Source organism: Centroberyx affinis, unplaced genomic scaffold (assembly GCF_046629955.1).
Source record: "Centroberyx affinis isolate AG114_WGS23_722 - 3 ecotype Tasmania unplaced genomic scaffold, CSIRO-AGI_Caff_v1 ptg000401l_1, whole genome shotgun sequence".
In the NCBI taxonomy this organism is placed as follows: Eukaryota; Metazoa; Chordata; class Actinopteri; order Beryciformes; family Berycidae; genus Centroberyx; species Centroberyx affinis.
In genome coordinates, this window is record NW_027279069.1 from 227699 (window position 1) to 242500 (window position 14802).

General features: G+C 46.4%; 1 protein-coding gene across 1 annotated transcript in view; it reads right to left on the bottom strand.

The window, feature by feature from the left end:
• Positions 1–477: 477 nt before the first annotated feature.
• LOC139641815 (dynein axonemal assembly factor 5-like) overlaps positions 478–14802 on the bottom strand; it is a 26865-nt gene continuing 12540 nt past the window's right edge. The window contains exons 8-13 of the mRNA XM_071516424.1: positions 13307–13475; positions 11222–11369; positions 7596–7746; positions 5787–5943; positions 5100–5291; positions 478–1182 (exon numbers count right to left, since the gene is read on the bottom strand). Coding sequence (XP_071372525.1) covers positions 1028–1182; positions 5100–5291; positions 5787–5943; positions 7596–7746; positions 11222–11369; positions 13307–13475 — 972 coding nt within the window. The 3' untranslated portion in view covers positions 478–1027. The remainder of the gene's footprint in view (positions 1183–5099; positions 5292–5786; positions 5944–7595; positions 7747–11221; positions 11370–13306; positions 13476–14802) is intronic.

Here is a 14802-nt window from a genome sequence, read left to right on the forward strand (position 1 = left end):
TTTTCCCCACAATGGCCTTTTTAGAGCATGTATCCACAGCCATATGGGCCTATGCCATATAGGGCTGCCATAAATACACAAAGAGCACTGTATAAGACTGTGTTTGTGTTTAAACCACCAAACAATCATTTTAGCATTAAATGTACCAGTCTATAAGGCACTCTAATCATGAAATACCAAGTTGATCTCGCTAGTAGGCTATCCAGAAGTGAAAAAAATTACACTTTTATTTTGAAAGCAAAATCACCTGCCCCACAGTCTCATTCTGGTTATCTCAGCTGTTGCTGAGGAGAGCAGGGAGGGTCCACTCAGGCTCACACTGCCCCATCTGGTACCTGGGATGTTGGCAGTTTGAGTGCAGGATTGCTGCAATATCACACTGTCTCCCCCAATCATGTAGATATGCATGCGTGTCTAAGTATTACTCATAAAACACACAAGCGAAACCACAGAATCAATCAAAAATCTGTTTGCCTTCATTAAAAACAAAAGCATGAATACAAATCAGTGCAAAAGGAATAAAAGGCTCCTTTAACAACGGATGCATCAGAAATGTTCTTGAACAAATGGCCAAACGGTCATAAGGAGGCACTTTGCATAGAAATCAAATGAAAGAACACAACACAGCTCTAAAAGGAATGGCAAAGAGGACAAATAACTTACTAACTCTGAAGACAGTATCCGGGTGAATTTACAAATTAAAGGAATAGTTTCCCCCAAAATGAAATATTACGTTATTATCTTCTCACTCCCATGTAGGTCGAAACTCCATTGAAGTTCGTAGGACAAGCAGGTGGATAATGACTGAATTTTCATTTGGGGTGAACTATTCCTTTAATGTTACGCCATTTGAGTGAAAAAATGCTCCATCATATTAATCTACACTTTGTTTTAGATTGATCATCAATACCAGATTTACAGTAAAAGATGAGAGTGAAAAGATAAATTCTTTGAAGGCACAAAATCAAGGCACAAACTCCAGTCTGTGTTTGTTTCAGAGTGTTAGATGTGTTAGAATGATAGATTGTCACTCTGTACAGTCTTCAGCAGACTCCTTGAGTAGTGAGTTGATGTGCTGCAGCAACTGGTCACAGTAGACAGGGCTGCGCTGTTTGTCCCTCACCGCCTCCACTTCCTTCTTCAGAAGTGCCGGGTGGACCGAGCTGCCCGTCTTCAGGACCCCTGGACACACACACACACGCACGCACAAAACCAAACCCACACAACACAGACACAGGTCAGCCAGGATTAAACCATGATGGTAGAAGACACACTTTTCATTGAAGTGAAAGAATACTAGGTCTACTCTGGCAAATATAAAAAAGTCCTCCATTCAAACTTCTACGCAAGTCAAACTATTGAAGTATTTGATATTAAAGGCACACTAAATGTGCAAAAGCATCAAACTCAACTGAGCACTAGTGCTGTTAACCTCTGTAAGTTAAACTAAAGGGGTCAGTGGTCTTGTTGTTCTTGCTCTCGTTGCTTTCTCTTAAAGTCAGATTTATAAACTGCTCATGTTAGTTTTACGAACTGATCATGCTTAACCTTTTCCGTTATAACTTGTATAAGCACATAGATACCTTCCATCTCTCAAACAGCCACTCTGATGTGACATTTTCTACAACAACCTCCAAAAGCAGCCAGCAGATGGCAATGATGAACTACAGTGCATAAACTCTGCAACCCAAACATGTGCACATGTCCCCTCCTTCCACCGGGGGGCGGTAATTGCCTCTCAAATAGTTTCCTCCTACGGTTCCCACACTGGGACCGGGGGACCTACTGCTGAGCTTCAGAGGTATATAGAATTACCTGAATTGCTGTCAACAGTAAATGCTTAGGAAACCACATTACAAAAGTGACGCTCCAGTGGTGACACGCCGTCACTCCGGATGAGTTAGCTCATGTAAACTCATCATCTGATACCTCACGGAACCCGCCTTTGTTCCTCAAGGAGATGGAGGGGATTTTTACCTTTTGTGTATACTGTACTCTGTTGGGGAGGAGGTGGGGAGGAGTGGGACTTTGACATGAAGGAGAACAATGATGACTTGTGAGAAGTGAGTTATACCAGTGCCAATAGGGTGTGTGTGTGTGTGTGTGTGTGAGAGCGAGAGAGAGACAGAGAGAGACTGAGCAGGTAGCAGACATGCTGCCAGGACTGTGAGATTACAGGAGGGGGAGGAGAGAGAGGAGGTGGGACGAGAGGGAGGGGTGGCGGTGCTGTCCATCATGCTGTCAGGACATGCTGCAGACATCAAGCCACTTCACAGATATGCGTTTGAAATCCAAGAACCATAAGAATGGGATCAAGAATAAAAGGAACAAAGAGAAAGAGATAGAAAGGAAGAAAGAGAGTGGGGGGGAGAAAGAAAAAAGAAGGAAGCTTCAAACGGAGACAGAGCCATGCATGAGAGTGTGGAATGTGTCCAGATTTGCGGTGCAGGCGGTTATGGGTGCTGTCAGATTCAGACGATCACTCAGCACAATGTGAGGTCATCTCATTTCACCGGGAGACTCCTAGCTGGGTGCTAGCTCTTCTCAACCTACTCACATTCCCATCTTTATACTGTACAGGCCTGATACAGTATGATGAAACAATCTCTAGACTCATAAACAGCTGCAACACACTATTGTCATCAGGACTGCACTGATACAACCTTTTCACTCTTGATATTGATTCAAGGTTTTGGCCAGTACTCAGTACCAATCTAATCCATCACTCTTCCTGAACAATACAGACTTAGACCATCAGTTTGGAGTCACTGTATTGTCCATCACACTATGTTAGCCTGGTAATAGCCAAATATCAGTTTTGGTGCATCACTAATTGCCATAGTGTCAGTGAGAGAGGAAGCCTTTTTGCATGCTGAGAAAGATCCAGCATATGCTATGACAGCTAAGAAATTCTCAAAAAAACATGTATTTTGGGTGAAAACTACTACGAGAGAATCTACTACGAGAAATATTTAAGCGAAGGTTGGTTCATAAAGTTGATTTACATCTGTATTATTCCAACTTCTGCAGTCAAGGTTACAGACACTTAACAACCAATGGCAACGACAAAAATGCTTATTGTCCTTGGAAGGCTTTCAAAAGCCGTCTTGCAGAGCTAGAATTCATGGTATGGAAGCTATTGCTGCATCTGGTGAGTGTGAGAATGCCTTCTCCTCTTTTTCCCCCCTCTCCATATAACCATATGAAGATGAGAGATCCGTTGTGAGGCCTCTCATCTCTGGCTAAGGCATCAGCGCTCACCTGCGTCCTGTCAAAAGTAATGACAGCTAACATCCATGAGAGTGGGAGAGAGTGAAAGTCCAGAGGAGCTAAGCGCTGCTTACACACTTCAGGAAAAGCCACTCAGACTTTCCACGGATACATAAATAAAACATACCCATGAAGCTATGGACTGTCAAGCTTTTAAGAAAACACTGGGCAAGAGAGGAAGAAGAGAGGGAGATAGAAAGAGGGGAGAGGGACAGATAAAAGACAGAGGGATTAAGTGGGATGGGAGAGATGGGGGTCTCCATGTGGTTGTGATTAGGGAGGGACCGTTCAGAGATGTTCTGAGATCCGGGGGGGTGGGGGAGTAGGGTATGAGGCACACACTCGCCCCTGCAGATAGCCCTGCCTACCCCAGGTGTGCTGGCAGGGGGAGGAGGGGGTTGCGGTGGATGGAGGGTATAGATATAAGCCTGTGGGTGTGCATATGTGTCTCTCTCTCAGCGGGGTGCTAGAGTGTCACACACACACACACACACACACACACACACACACACACACACACACACACACACACACACACACACACACACACACACACACACACACACACACACACACACACACACACACACACACACACACACACACACACACACACACACACACACACACACACACACACACACACACACACCACACACACACACACACACAGACCCGTATCTGGATCCTGTGTTTCACTCCCCTGAAGCCCACCTCCAGCCCGTGATGGACTTGCTCTGGCAGGGGGGCTTCGCTCGGGCTGCTGTTAGTGATGAATTGCGTGGAAAACGAGGATAATGGAGAGCCTTTGAAATAAAGGAGAGGGGGATCTGTTGGCAGCGGGCCAGTTAGTGTTTGATAGGGGATACCCTAATTCCTCTCATCCCTCTATGAGTGCCTGGGACACAGCAGGCCGGTCTGCAGAACATCACAGCTAGACTCTAGCTTCATCATCACCTCATATTCACCATCATCATCTTCTACCTGGATCAGCTAAAGACCTTCATCAGACAATCAAAGTCATTATGACCACCTCACATCATCATTTCTAGTCATATATATATATTATATATGTAACTATATGCTTCATATTATAAGGTTATATTCGCAATCCTCCCCAGTCTTATCAGTAGTGGTATCAAGTGCTGTCAACATCACGTCTTTAGAAGAACATTCGTAAATGCATTAAAGATCACCGAGAAAAAAGCTTTCTGTATTTCATCAAGAGCTATGGTTATGATTAACAGAGAAGCAATGTTTGGAACCAAACAAAGAAGAAATAGTGTGATGGACAATACAGTGACAGTGTTTGGTTCTGTTATGTTCAACTGTTTGGTTAGCTAAAATGGATGATGTGCAGGGTATGTTAACGTTTATGATAAATGGTTAATGCTTCAGTGATGTTGAAATGGGAGCTTTCGCTATCCTCTCGAAATCCTTTATATAGACTGGCGTGTCGGTCCTTAAGGTGCTTTGCCAAGTTTGACGTGTTACTCCCCTTCATCAGCACCACTCTGTAGCATTGTTTGCTGACTGAGGCAACAACCAGCTGACTGCTACTAGTGAGAGGAGGGGCTGTGGGCAGTGGTGCAGGGTGTGTGTGTGTGAGTGTGTGTGTGTGTGTGTGTGTGTGGCTAATGGAGGCGGAGAAATATGTTTGATTTTTCATTCATTAATTAGCAATTTTTGCACCCATCTCCAATGAAGCATTATTAGGATGTGTGGACTTTCCCTTATTAAATCTGCACAACAAGCCCTCAGCATCCAAGCTACTAAAGCTTCCTCCTAACCTCAGTGGCTGCTAGTCCAACCCCCCGGCCCAGTCTCACCGAGGACTTGCTCCTGCACTGAGCTGTTGGGGTCGTCCAGGTGCAGCAGGAGCTGCTGGAAGAGGAGCTCCAGGTGAGGAGCCCAGAGCTGGGGGCTGTAGTCTCTGGTCAGGCTGGACAGCCACAGGCTGAGGGCCCGCAGAGCCACGCCACGCACCTCCTCACTGCTGTCGTCCAGGCGCTTCAGCAGCTCTTAGGGAGGAGGCATACACACACACACACACACACACACACAAACACAGAGACGCACATAATTAGATGCCGATGATTCTTGAGCAGTGGAGAGAACTTTTCAGTCTGTGCTGTACATTACAGCGGCATGATTATGGCTAAAATGATAACCCTGACTTTTTGCTAGATATTGCGATCATGATTATTAATCACCGTTCTTAGTCAGAGGAACAAAACTATTTCACTGCACTTTTGGCATCTTAAATCAACGTCTTACTATTTTCAACGACAGGGAATGTTCTAAATTAAATTAAATGCGTCACTTTTGCGGATATGCCAATATTCTATGATTATTAATTGTGGAGGCTAAAATCATGACATATGTGATATGTTCATGCACAATTAATTGCAAAGTGCTATGTACATACAGTATGTATTCCAATGTGCAGTGTGACAGAATCTTGTGTATTTGCGTGTGTGAGTGTGTATGTGTGTGTGTGTGTGTCCATCCTCTACCGGGGTAGATCTTGTTGAGTGCATCAGGGTGCAGACTGGGTCCTATGAGTCTGAGTATTGTGGACAGGGAGCGGCAGGCCAGCAGTCTGGCCATCTGAGAGTCTTCTTCTAGAGCAGACAACACCTGGGGACTCAGCCTCTCCTCCACACACAGCAACTACAGACAGAACAGAAACACACCACTGCTACAGACTGGAACACTGACATTTACACATCACTATTATCAGCATTGAGGACTAGAGAAAAAAGCCTGGATACTGATGGTGACAGTGACAAATCCCCATGGTAGCTGCAGGAGGTTGACACTTCCCGATCTTCTCTGCAAGTGTGCGTGTTGAAATGTGGAATCTTTTACTAAAGTGAAATATCACCTGACGTATGGCAGATTCATATTAGGACTGGGCTTGGGTCAGTTTGGACAGACACACAGGCACGGAGCCTAACTGTGGAAGTCCGGTGAAGATAGATGTTCATCACACCAACAGATGAGAGACAGGGGAAATGGACATACAAGGTGAAGCTGTGCATGTCAAGCCACGGGTCTAGGGGTGATGGCTTAAACTGCTGTCACCCTGTCTGTTTGCTATCGTAACTGCGCAGGCAAAACAGAAAAAAAGAGCGAGCTATGAGGGAGGGAAGGAGACAGAAAAAGGAGGGAAATTTGGCAGAGATGGGATCCAGCATTACATCAGTGACAATCTGAGTGTGCCAAGTGTAACTGGAGCAGCTAATTGTTTTCACAGGAAGGAGCGAAGGAACAATGTCCTTCTGACTGTAAGCCTGTTTGATTTGCCTGTGGAAATGTTCACACACACACTTACTTGCGCTCACACGCACACATATCCTTGTTATACTCGTGAGGACATGTTGCTGACTTCATTCCCTAACCCCTAGCCTTAAGTCTACACTAACTCTTACCTAACTTTAAACTAAACCCCAATTCCTACCTCTGAGAATAACTCTCGCCTTACTGCGGTCTGGAAAATGGTCCTGCTCAGTCCCCACTTTTCCAGGTTTTCTATTCTAGTGAGGACGTTTGGGTCCCATAAGATAGTAAAAGCATGATCACACACCAACACCCGCACACCCACGCACATTGTCCCCCAGCTGTTTGCTTTTCCTTGCACTTAAAGATGTGGGAATAGAAGAGGTGTGTGAGCCGGCATTGACTGGTCACTCTACACACGCAAGGGCAAACACAGCCAGATTAGAGGGCGTGCGTGTGTGTGTGTGTGTAGGAGCACGCATAACTGGGCACACGCTCCCAGAGGCAGGTGCGAGGGCGTGTCCTAGCGATAGCTCCTACATATAACAACAGTCCAGAACAGTGGAAGCATTGTTCCTCAGGGACAAAGGTATGTGAACCCGCTCGCCCCCACGTACACCTGCTACCCTGCTGTGGCCAACACTTACGTCCAGGGAGAGCAAGATGGCGGACAATATATTTTCCTAAATGGCCAAGTGGGACCATCTATTTTGATGTGAAATGGACAAAACAGAGAGTTTGAGCTAAATGTCATCTCCTGATGGATTGAAAGAATGCACTGCTACATCTTTTCCTTTACAACGGACTAAATGGGAAGTGTTTCTGCAGATTGGAGATCAGGAATACACACTATCTGAATGAGTCCATATCCACTGTTTCCAATGCTTGTGTGTCCCTTGGTGCAGATGGAAATAGATGTACACACTGTGTGTACTTTAAGAATCATCAGTATTTAAGTATCCATCCATATGATATGGGCCATTGTGCAAACATGTAGATGTCATCTCTGAAGGATTTGTGTGTGTGTGTGTGTGTAGACATACCTGTCCAGGTGTGACGGCCCCTCCGTGCAGCAGGGCCAGCAGACAGCTCAAGGCTGAGGTGCGGATGGCAGCGGCAGTGCGGCCTGCATGCCACACCAGGTTAGGAAGCAACACCTCACACAGGAACATCTCCGACTCGCCATGGAAACGCCTGGATGGAGGGAGGGAGGGAGCGACGTATGGAGAGGAAGGAGAGAGAATAAGAACAACAGCAGGAGGAGAGAAGGACATTTGTTCTGCTACATGCAATTAATCTTTGTGGTTTTAAATCATACAGTATTTCAAGAAAAACAATTTAGCACTGAAGACTGTTTTGTTAAATCAGCCTCATGATACACAGTGAATGATGATGGCTGTTGGGAATGCAAAGTGACTGTAAGCTGAATTCACTTCACTAGCAGTGGCTATAGCCATCACAACAGAGCTGAGAGCAGTCATTTTCCCACACTCGCTCTGAGACGGGGGGGGGGGGGGGCAGCGGAGGAGAAACAGGAGGAGAGGAGTAGAACATCTGGGCGTCCTCCTTTTCCCTCTCTCACTATCTTTTCCACGCTGGCTTAGGCCCACTCACATCCACTCACACACTACCAGAGTCTGCACCGCCATTTACTCCCAACCCACTCCACAAGCCCTGGTAGCTGTCATTAGCTTCTGGCTCTTCAGCTGCTGATAAAACAACTTAGATCTGTATTTGAAGCAGCAATCTTGCGTAGGACGATGCCTGGATTAAGTGTCCTGTAGCGTTTCTTTGCCAGTAGGGGGAGTCTATGTGCCACTAATGTAGCTGGTGGAGTTGCTGGTGAGTTAGTTCAGTCCCTCTCTGTTGAAAGGTGTTGAAAGCTCGTCATAAATAATGGCAAGAGATGGAAAGACATATTTCCACATTACAGTGACAATGTCCAAGGCAAAGAATTGCAGGACTTCACCGTGTACACACACACACACACACACACACACACACACACACACACACACACACACACACACACAAGGCCTGGGAATGCTGGATGTGAACCTGATGGGTCTCTCAACCTCGCTCTGTACACTTCTGTAACTCTCACAAACAAATTACAGAGCAGTCCCAACCAACATAGACACACTCAGGCACACACACACACACACACACACGCACACACGCACACACGCACACACACATACACCTTATCTCATCTCCCTTGTGAGTGGGAAATGATTTTTGTCTGTCATATCCAGGGAGTGAAGGGTGAATTCTCATTTCTCACATATCACCTTCTACTTAGATTTCACATTCACCTTTTTAATCACAGCACATGAATCCACATGAAACAAAGACATTATGTGTGTGTGTGTGGATGAAAGGCACTTCCATGAACACAAACTCCTTTCCCTTTCTCCTTGTTCTACAGCTGAGCTGTCATTATGTCATTTTGGTTGTAGAACAAAGAGCAGAGGTTTTCTCTATAACTATCATTGTCCCCTTGATGACATAGAGTGCGTGTGTGTGGGCTACAATCTGCTGAGCAAAGATTGCACAGGAGGGGAAACATAAATCATGAATGGAGGAGATAAGTATGAATGAAAATATTAAGGTAGACCGCACCACCCCACGTTAAGTTCAGCGTTCGTTTGAAACCTTTTGAAGGTGTAATATGATTTCTGTCTCCTGATAGTCCTATGATTACCAGAGATATAGCTTAAGAATGAAAGGAGCAGTTCGCAGCGCAGGTGGGCGCAGTGACAGTTGGCAAGAGACAGAGACTTCTTTTGTCTAATATGCACTTTTGAGGATGAAATAATCTGATGAAAGCTGAAAGCAAAGTTCCGATTTCCATGTTTTTGGCTAAGGTGGCAGCATGTTTTGGCTTAAGAACACTTGTGCTTATGTGGCATATTTCACTGACAGGGACATTATTTTGCCTTGTATTCTTTCTACTCATGCCAGTTTCATTCCAAAGAGGCTCTCAACTCCTCACCATGCAAAGATTACCTATTCTATCCCTCCTATTAACCAGTGGACCCTTGCATGACCTTACCAACCCTTACAGATCCTTTTGGCTGCGGTGACACACGCTGCACAGCCGTCACCGTGGCAACCCCTGTGACGAGTTTTGTCTTTTTGATTGACAGGGGCAACTGCTGTGACCAGCGAACCCAGGGAGTGCAGGGCCTCGGGCTTAACGCATTCCCCCAGATTAGAGCTCTGAGCCTGGGGTGAGGGATGCACAGCTGACGGCTTGAATGGGACCCTGGAGGGGGAAGGGGGGCATCACGGAGGAGGAACCCACAAACGGGAGCCCTTCTCTGGGCGTCTGCTCAGCTCAGACACCCCCGCTGTCCCAAACGCAAGTCTTACCCCCTTCATCCCTCCATCTTTTATTAGGGGATCAGAGATAACTGGGCCAGTGATCATTCAAGGCGTTGCTAAATCACTGAGGACAGATCCAGATAGCATGCGCCTCTTCCCTCCACTACAGGCATGCTGGTATGCTGGAATGATTAACTACTGACTTGTTTGACTTGGTCTATCTGATACCCCCCAAGAGGCTGATTCAACTCCAGGAGGACTCCTTAATATCTAGGTGGTGAGACATAAGTGGAGATTGGAATGGGGTTTTTGGTTTGTAAATTACCATTAACTGTATCATGGAATGAACACATGGTACGTGAATAAGCGGCCACTATTTGCGATTCGCTTCTATGCCCGGTGTGTAGGGGGACCAGATTTCTCCGACATGGAAGTTCGCATTCAGTGAGTGGTGGTTGCCACAGAAACAGTTAAGAATCCACATTGGTGCCCCTGCTGGCTGCTGGCTTGCATTTGCGTATAAAATAGCATTTTTTGTATTCATCATTTTATTTATCTATTTATTACGCCTGATCGAAGAATGATGGTAATATGCCATGGTCATTTTATTTAATATGATGATTTTCTTCCATGCTGATGTGATGCTATTTCGCAACACTCCATGGTCCAATTGGCTGGACCATGTGCATGTGACCTCTCAAATATTGAATCTGATTTTAACTCTGGCGAAACTCGTCACTAGCCTGCGTGTTCATGTGTCGAGCAACAGCAGGGCGATTTCATGATATCAAGCTTCAAAATTCTGCTCACCACCCTCCTCTCACTGAAAAAGAATGTGATGTTGCATATCGTCCGTTTGGCCAATTATGGAGGCTGGATATTGAGACAGATTGACCCTATCATCAACTCTGAATAAATCACAGGCCCTAGGGACGGCTGTATCAAACTTATGATGACCCAGTGGAAAGACACTATTGTGTATTTGTGTGGGTGTGTGTGTTTTTCTAATAAAGGTCCCTTGTGGGTGGGGTGCTAATTTGCAGGTTAATGAGAGGAAAAGACTAAAAATATGAGCTGTGCTAATAGTGATGGCTTGGCTAACAAAGTCTAGACAAACCCAAACAACTGGGTGAGGTTTAGGCTCAGTGTAACGTCCTGCAATGACGAAACGGTGGAAAATTGAGCTGGGATACAGCCTACTGTGTGAGTGTGTGTGTGTCTTTGTTCACTGGAAACCGGGGAACTTCTCTCCTCTCCTTTACCTTTTATCAGTTTCCTTGCTTAGAAGTCATTTGGTGTGTGTGTGTGTGTGCACGCGTGCGTGTGTGTGTGTTCCTCTCACCCCTGGGAGTCCAGTGTGTTGGCTGAGTCCAGCAGCAGTTTGGCTAGCATTGTGAAGATGCTCATCCTCATCTCTGGGTCTCTGTCTGGGTGGAGGCAGCTCCGGAGCAGGGGCATCAGCTGGCTAACAAACTCCCCCATCACTGGACCTAAGACACACACACACACACACACACAAACACACACACTTGTCTTCTCTTGCGGTGTGATGATGTGATACTTTATTGATCTCCATCGGGGAACTCACAGACCATTGACTTACATTCATTCTGTAACCACTAATCTTACCCACTAAATACCTATCCTTTGCACTATGAAGCTCACTTTTCTTAGTGAGGACCAAAAATCCCCTCACTTTCATTTCTTGCGAGAACCAAATGTCAAATGACAAACAAGAAAAAGCCCCACACACACACACAGCCTGTTTTTGTGTCATCAGTATTGACCAGAGGGCTTGTGTTATTGAGACATCTAAGGGATGGTGAGACAGTGACACAACTATGAGGAAACAAGAAATAAAAAGGTCTTTGTGTGAGAAAGTGTTTCTATATAAGTGTAGATTACAGGAAAAATGGGAAATTCACAGTGAAAGTATTCCCAGTTACACACACACCCCTGCCGACTGTCTGACCGCATATTTACAGAGCCATATATAGTGATGTGTGTGGTGTGTGTGTGAGAGAGTGTGTGTAATGATTGATAAATCTCCATGCCCTGTGTGGGCTCAATGTTACAGACATGAGAGGAGACAGAGGAAATCCTGAGATGACCCGAGGGTAGTGGTCAGTGTAATAAAGAGATATGGGGAAAGAGAGAGAGAGAGAGAGAGAGAGAGAGACAGAGAGAGAGAGAGAGAAAACTATTTCATCCAATAGGAATGTGTGAATCAAAGGGTGTGTCATATTAAACAGAGGTGTTAGAGCAGCCGTCAGCAGGTCGCCTCACACTGACCACAAATATGACAGGACAGTGAAGGGGGATTTCACTACACTGATAAACAGACAGAGAGAGAGAGAGAGAGAGAGAGAGAGCAGACACAATGGACCAGACACTCTCACACCAGCTGAAGGAAAAGATGAGCCCACTGTGAGAGGATATGAGAAGGCAATATTTAGCCCTGTCTCTGTGTGAATAGTTGATGAGCAAGCAAAATGACCAATTCTCGGTTGTCAAATTAACTACCGTCAATTGTTCAACAGGACGCAGATTTCACTGAATCATGTGCACATCAAACAAAACAGCCATTCTTGGGTCCTGTTAATGGACCAAAGATCATAGAGTTGACCCTGGGGTGGCTTAGTGCAGCACACACACACACACATACACACACACACACACACACACACACACACACACACACAGAGCTTCAAAGTGGCCTTGATCCATGGGAAGGTCAAGAGCAGGCGGCTGTGGTGTTGTTTGATGTAGTGACCTGCACGGGGATCACTGGGTGGACTTAGACTGGACTGGTCAGTTAGCCATGGGAGTGTGTGTGTGTGGGGTGTGTGTGTGTGTGTGTGTGTGTGTGTGTGTGTGTGGCGGGTGGGTGGGGTTACAGGGGTACACTTCAGCTGCCCATTCAATTAGAGAAAGGGGGAGAGAGGGAGGGAGAGAGAGAGAGAGAAAGATGAAAGTGTGGCGAGGGGAGGTGCTGATGACGGAGGATTATAGAGGATAGAAGGAGGTAAAGTGAAGTCTCAGCACTAAAGACAAGTTCACAGCCTTTTAACCCGCCGCCACACACACACTAACCCCTTTGGACCAGTCTGAGACAGACTGACTGACAAACAGAGGGAGAGACAGGGATTTACAAAAGTCACTAAGCCAACTGGTGCTAATGACAGCCCCACTGTGTGTGTGTGTGTGTGTGTGTGTGTGTGTGTGTGTGTGTGTGTGTGTGTCTTTCGTTTAGCTGCATTCTTACCAGTTAATTTGAAAGTCAACATCCTGAATTATGGGTGGAAGCATTTGTTTTAGTTCTGTATCATTTTGCCTTGCAAAAATAACATTTTGAGTAAAAACTGGCTCATCTTACCCCGCTCCCCTATACTTCTGGCAATGTCTTGTGTACATTCGGCCTCCTCACCTGACTGTACAGCTATGACATGCAGTTGGAGTCTCTGCGGGGAGTAGCTGGACCAGGTGTTGACAGAGGCAGACAGCCAGTCCAGCAGCTGGCCCATGTGTTGTCTATACAGCTCCATCACCGAGTCCAGGCCCTGCACCTTACACAACTGCTGTACACTCTCCAGGGCCTGGGGGGGAGAGGGAGCGGCAGACAGATAAGGGGAAGGAGAGGCGCAGAAGACAGAAGGACAACACACATTCGTTTTTTTTTGTTTTACTTGAAATCATACAGAATTCAGTCAAAAAAGAGAAAGAAAAACAGTCAGAAAGAGAGACAGCGGGGGAGGTTAAAGGTGGTGGGAGGGGTTACAGACTAGGACGGGACGATGAGAGAAAGTGATCACAGCACAGGATGTAGCGTGTTAAAACTAAACAATTACAGCTGTATTCTTTTAACTTGAGGAAGGAATTCTTCAGGTCATGCTCTGATGGGAGGCACAAACCATCACGTGAAACCATGGGAAGAACAACAACGGTCTTACACACAAAACCACTTAGGAACACAAACACCGACCGACACAGAGGATGTCACGCAGGCACAGGAACAGACAGAAGCACGCGTGCGCACACACACACACACACATACACACACCCACACACACCCACACACGCACACGCACACGCACACGCACACGCACACTAATAAAGCTGAGCTGGTTGTGAGAGGAAAGGGCAGGGATGAGAGATAGGAGAGTAAATAATTAGCTGACTCCTTAGGGCAGAGGAAATGACCTTTAGGGGACTTCACAGTCCCCTTCATAGTCCCTCTGGGATGGACGGGGACATAGACACTGTCTGAGTCACAGATGACCCCCTTCAGAGGAGAGCTAGACAACCCTGAGCTGTCTGCTGATGGGAAAGACATGCTGCTTTTCTGGGAAAACGAGTGCTGCTTTTCCTCTGTGTCCGGGAATGCCCAAGGCCATTCTCTCTCTCTCTCTCTCTCTCTCTCTCTCTCCCTCTCTCTCTCTCTCTCTCTCCTTATTCATTCCTCCCTCTGACTGTCCCCGTCTCTTCCCTGACACTGGTCTGTGTCTGGACACGGACACACACACACACACACACACACAGACATAAACACACACACTTGTGGCCGATGCTGTGGTGTCTGGTAGGCATCGGTGCCAATCCCTTCCCGCTCCTCTCCCTGTCATTAACCTCCTACAGAGCTGAGAAGTTAGACGGCGGCGCTGGCCTCAGATACTGTTGGCTTTAATTATCACTCTTCTTCTCTGTCCCTCTGTATTTGGAGGCTGACCGCAAGATGACTACCCTTCGCCCAGCGCCAACTGGACGCTCGCGTATCGATTTAGTGTTGTGACCTGAAGGCGCGTGATGGAACAGCGAAAACGGGGCTGGGCCGATGATACAGACACACACACAGACGCTCACACACCTGCTGCAAGCAACACACCTCACACCTCTCTCTCTCTCTCTCTCTCTGTCTCTCTCTCT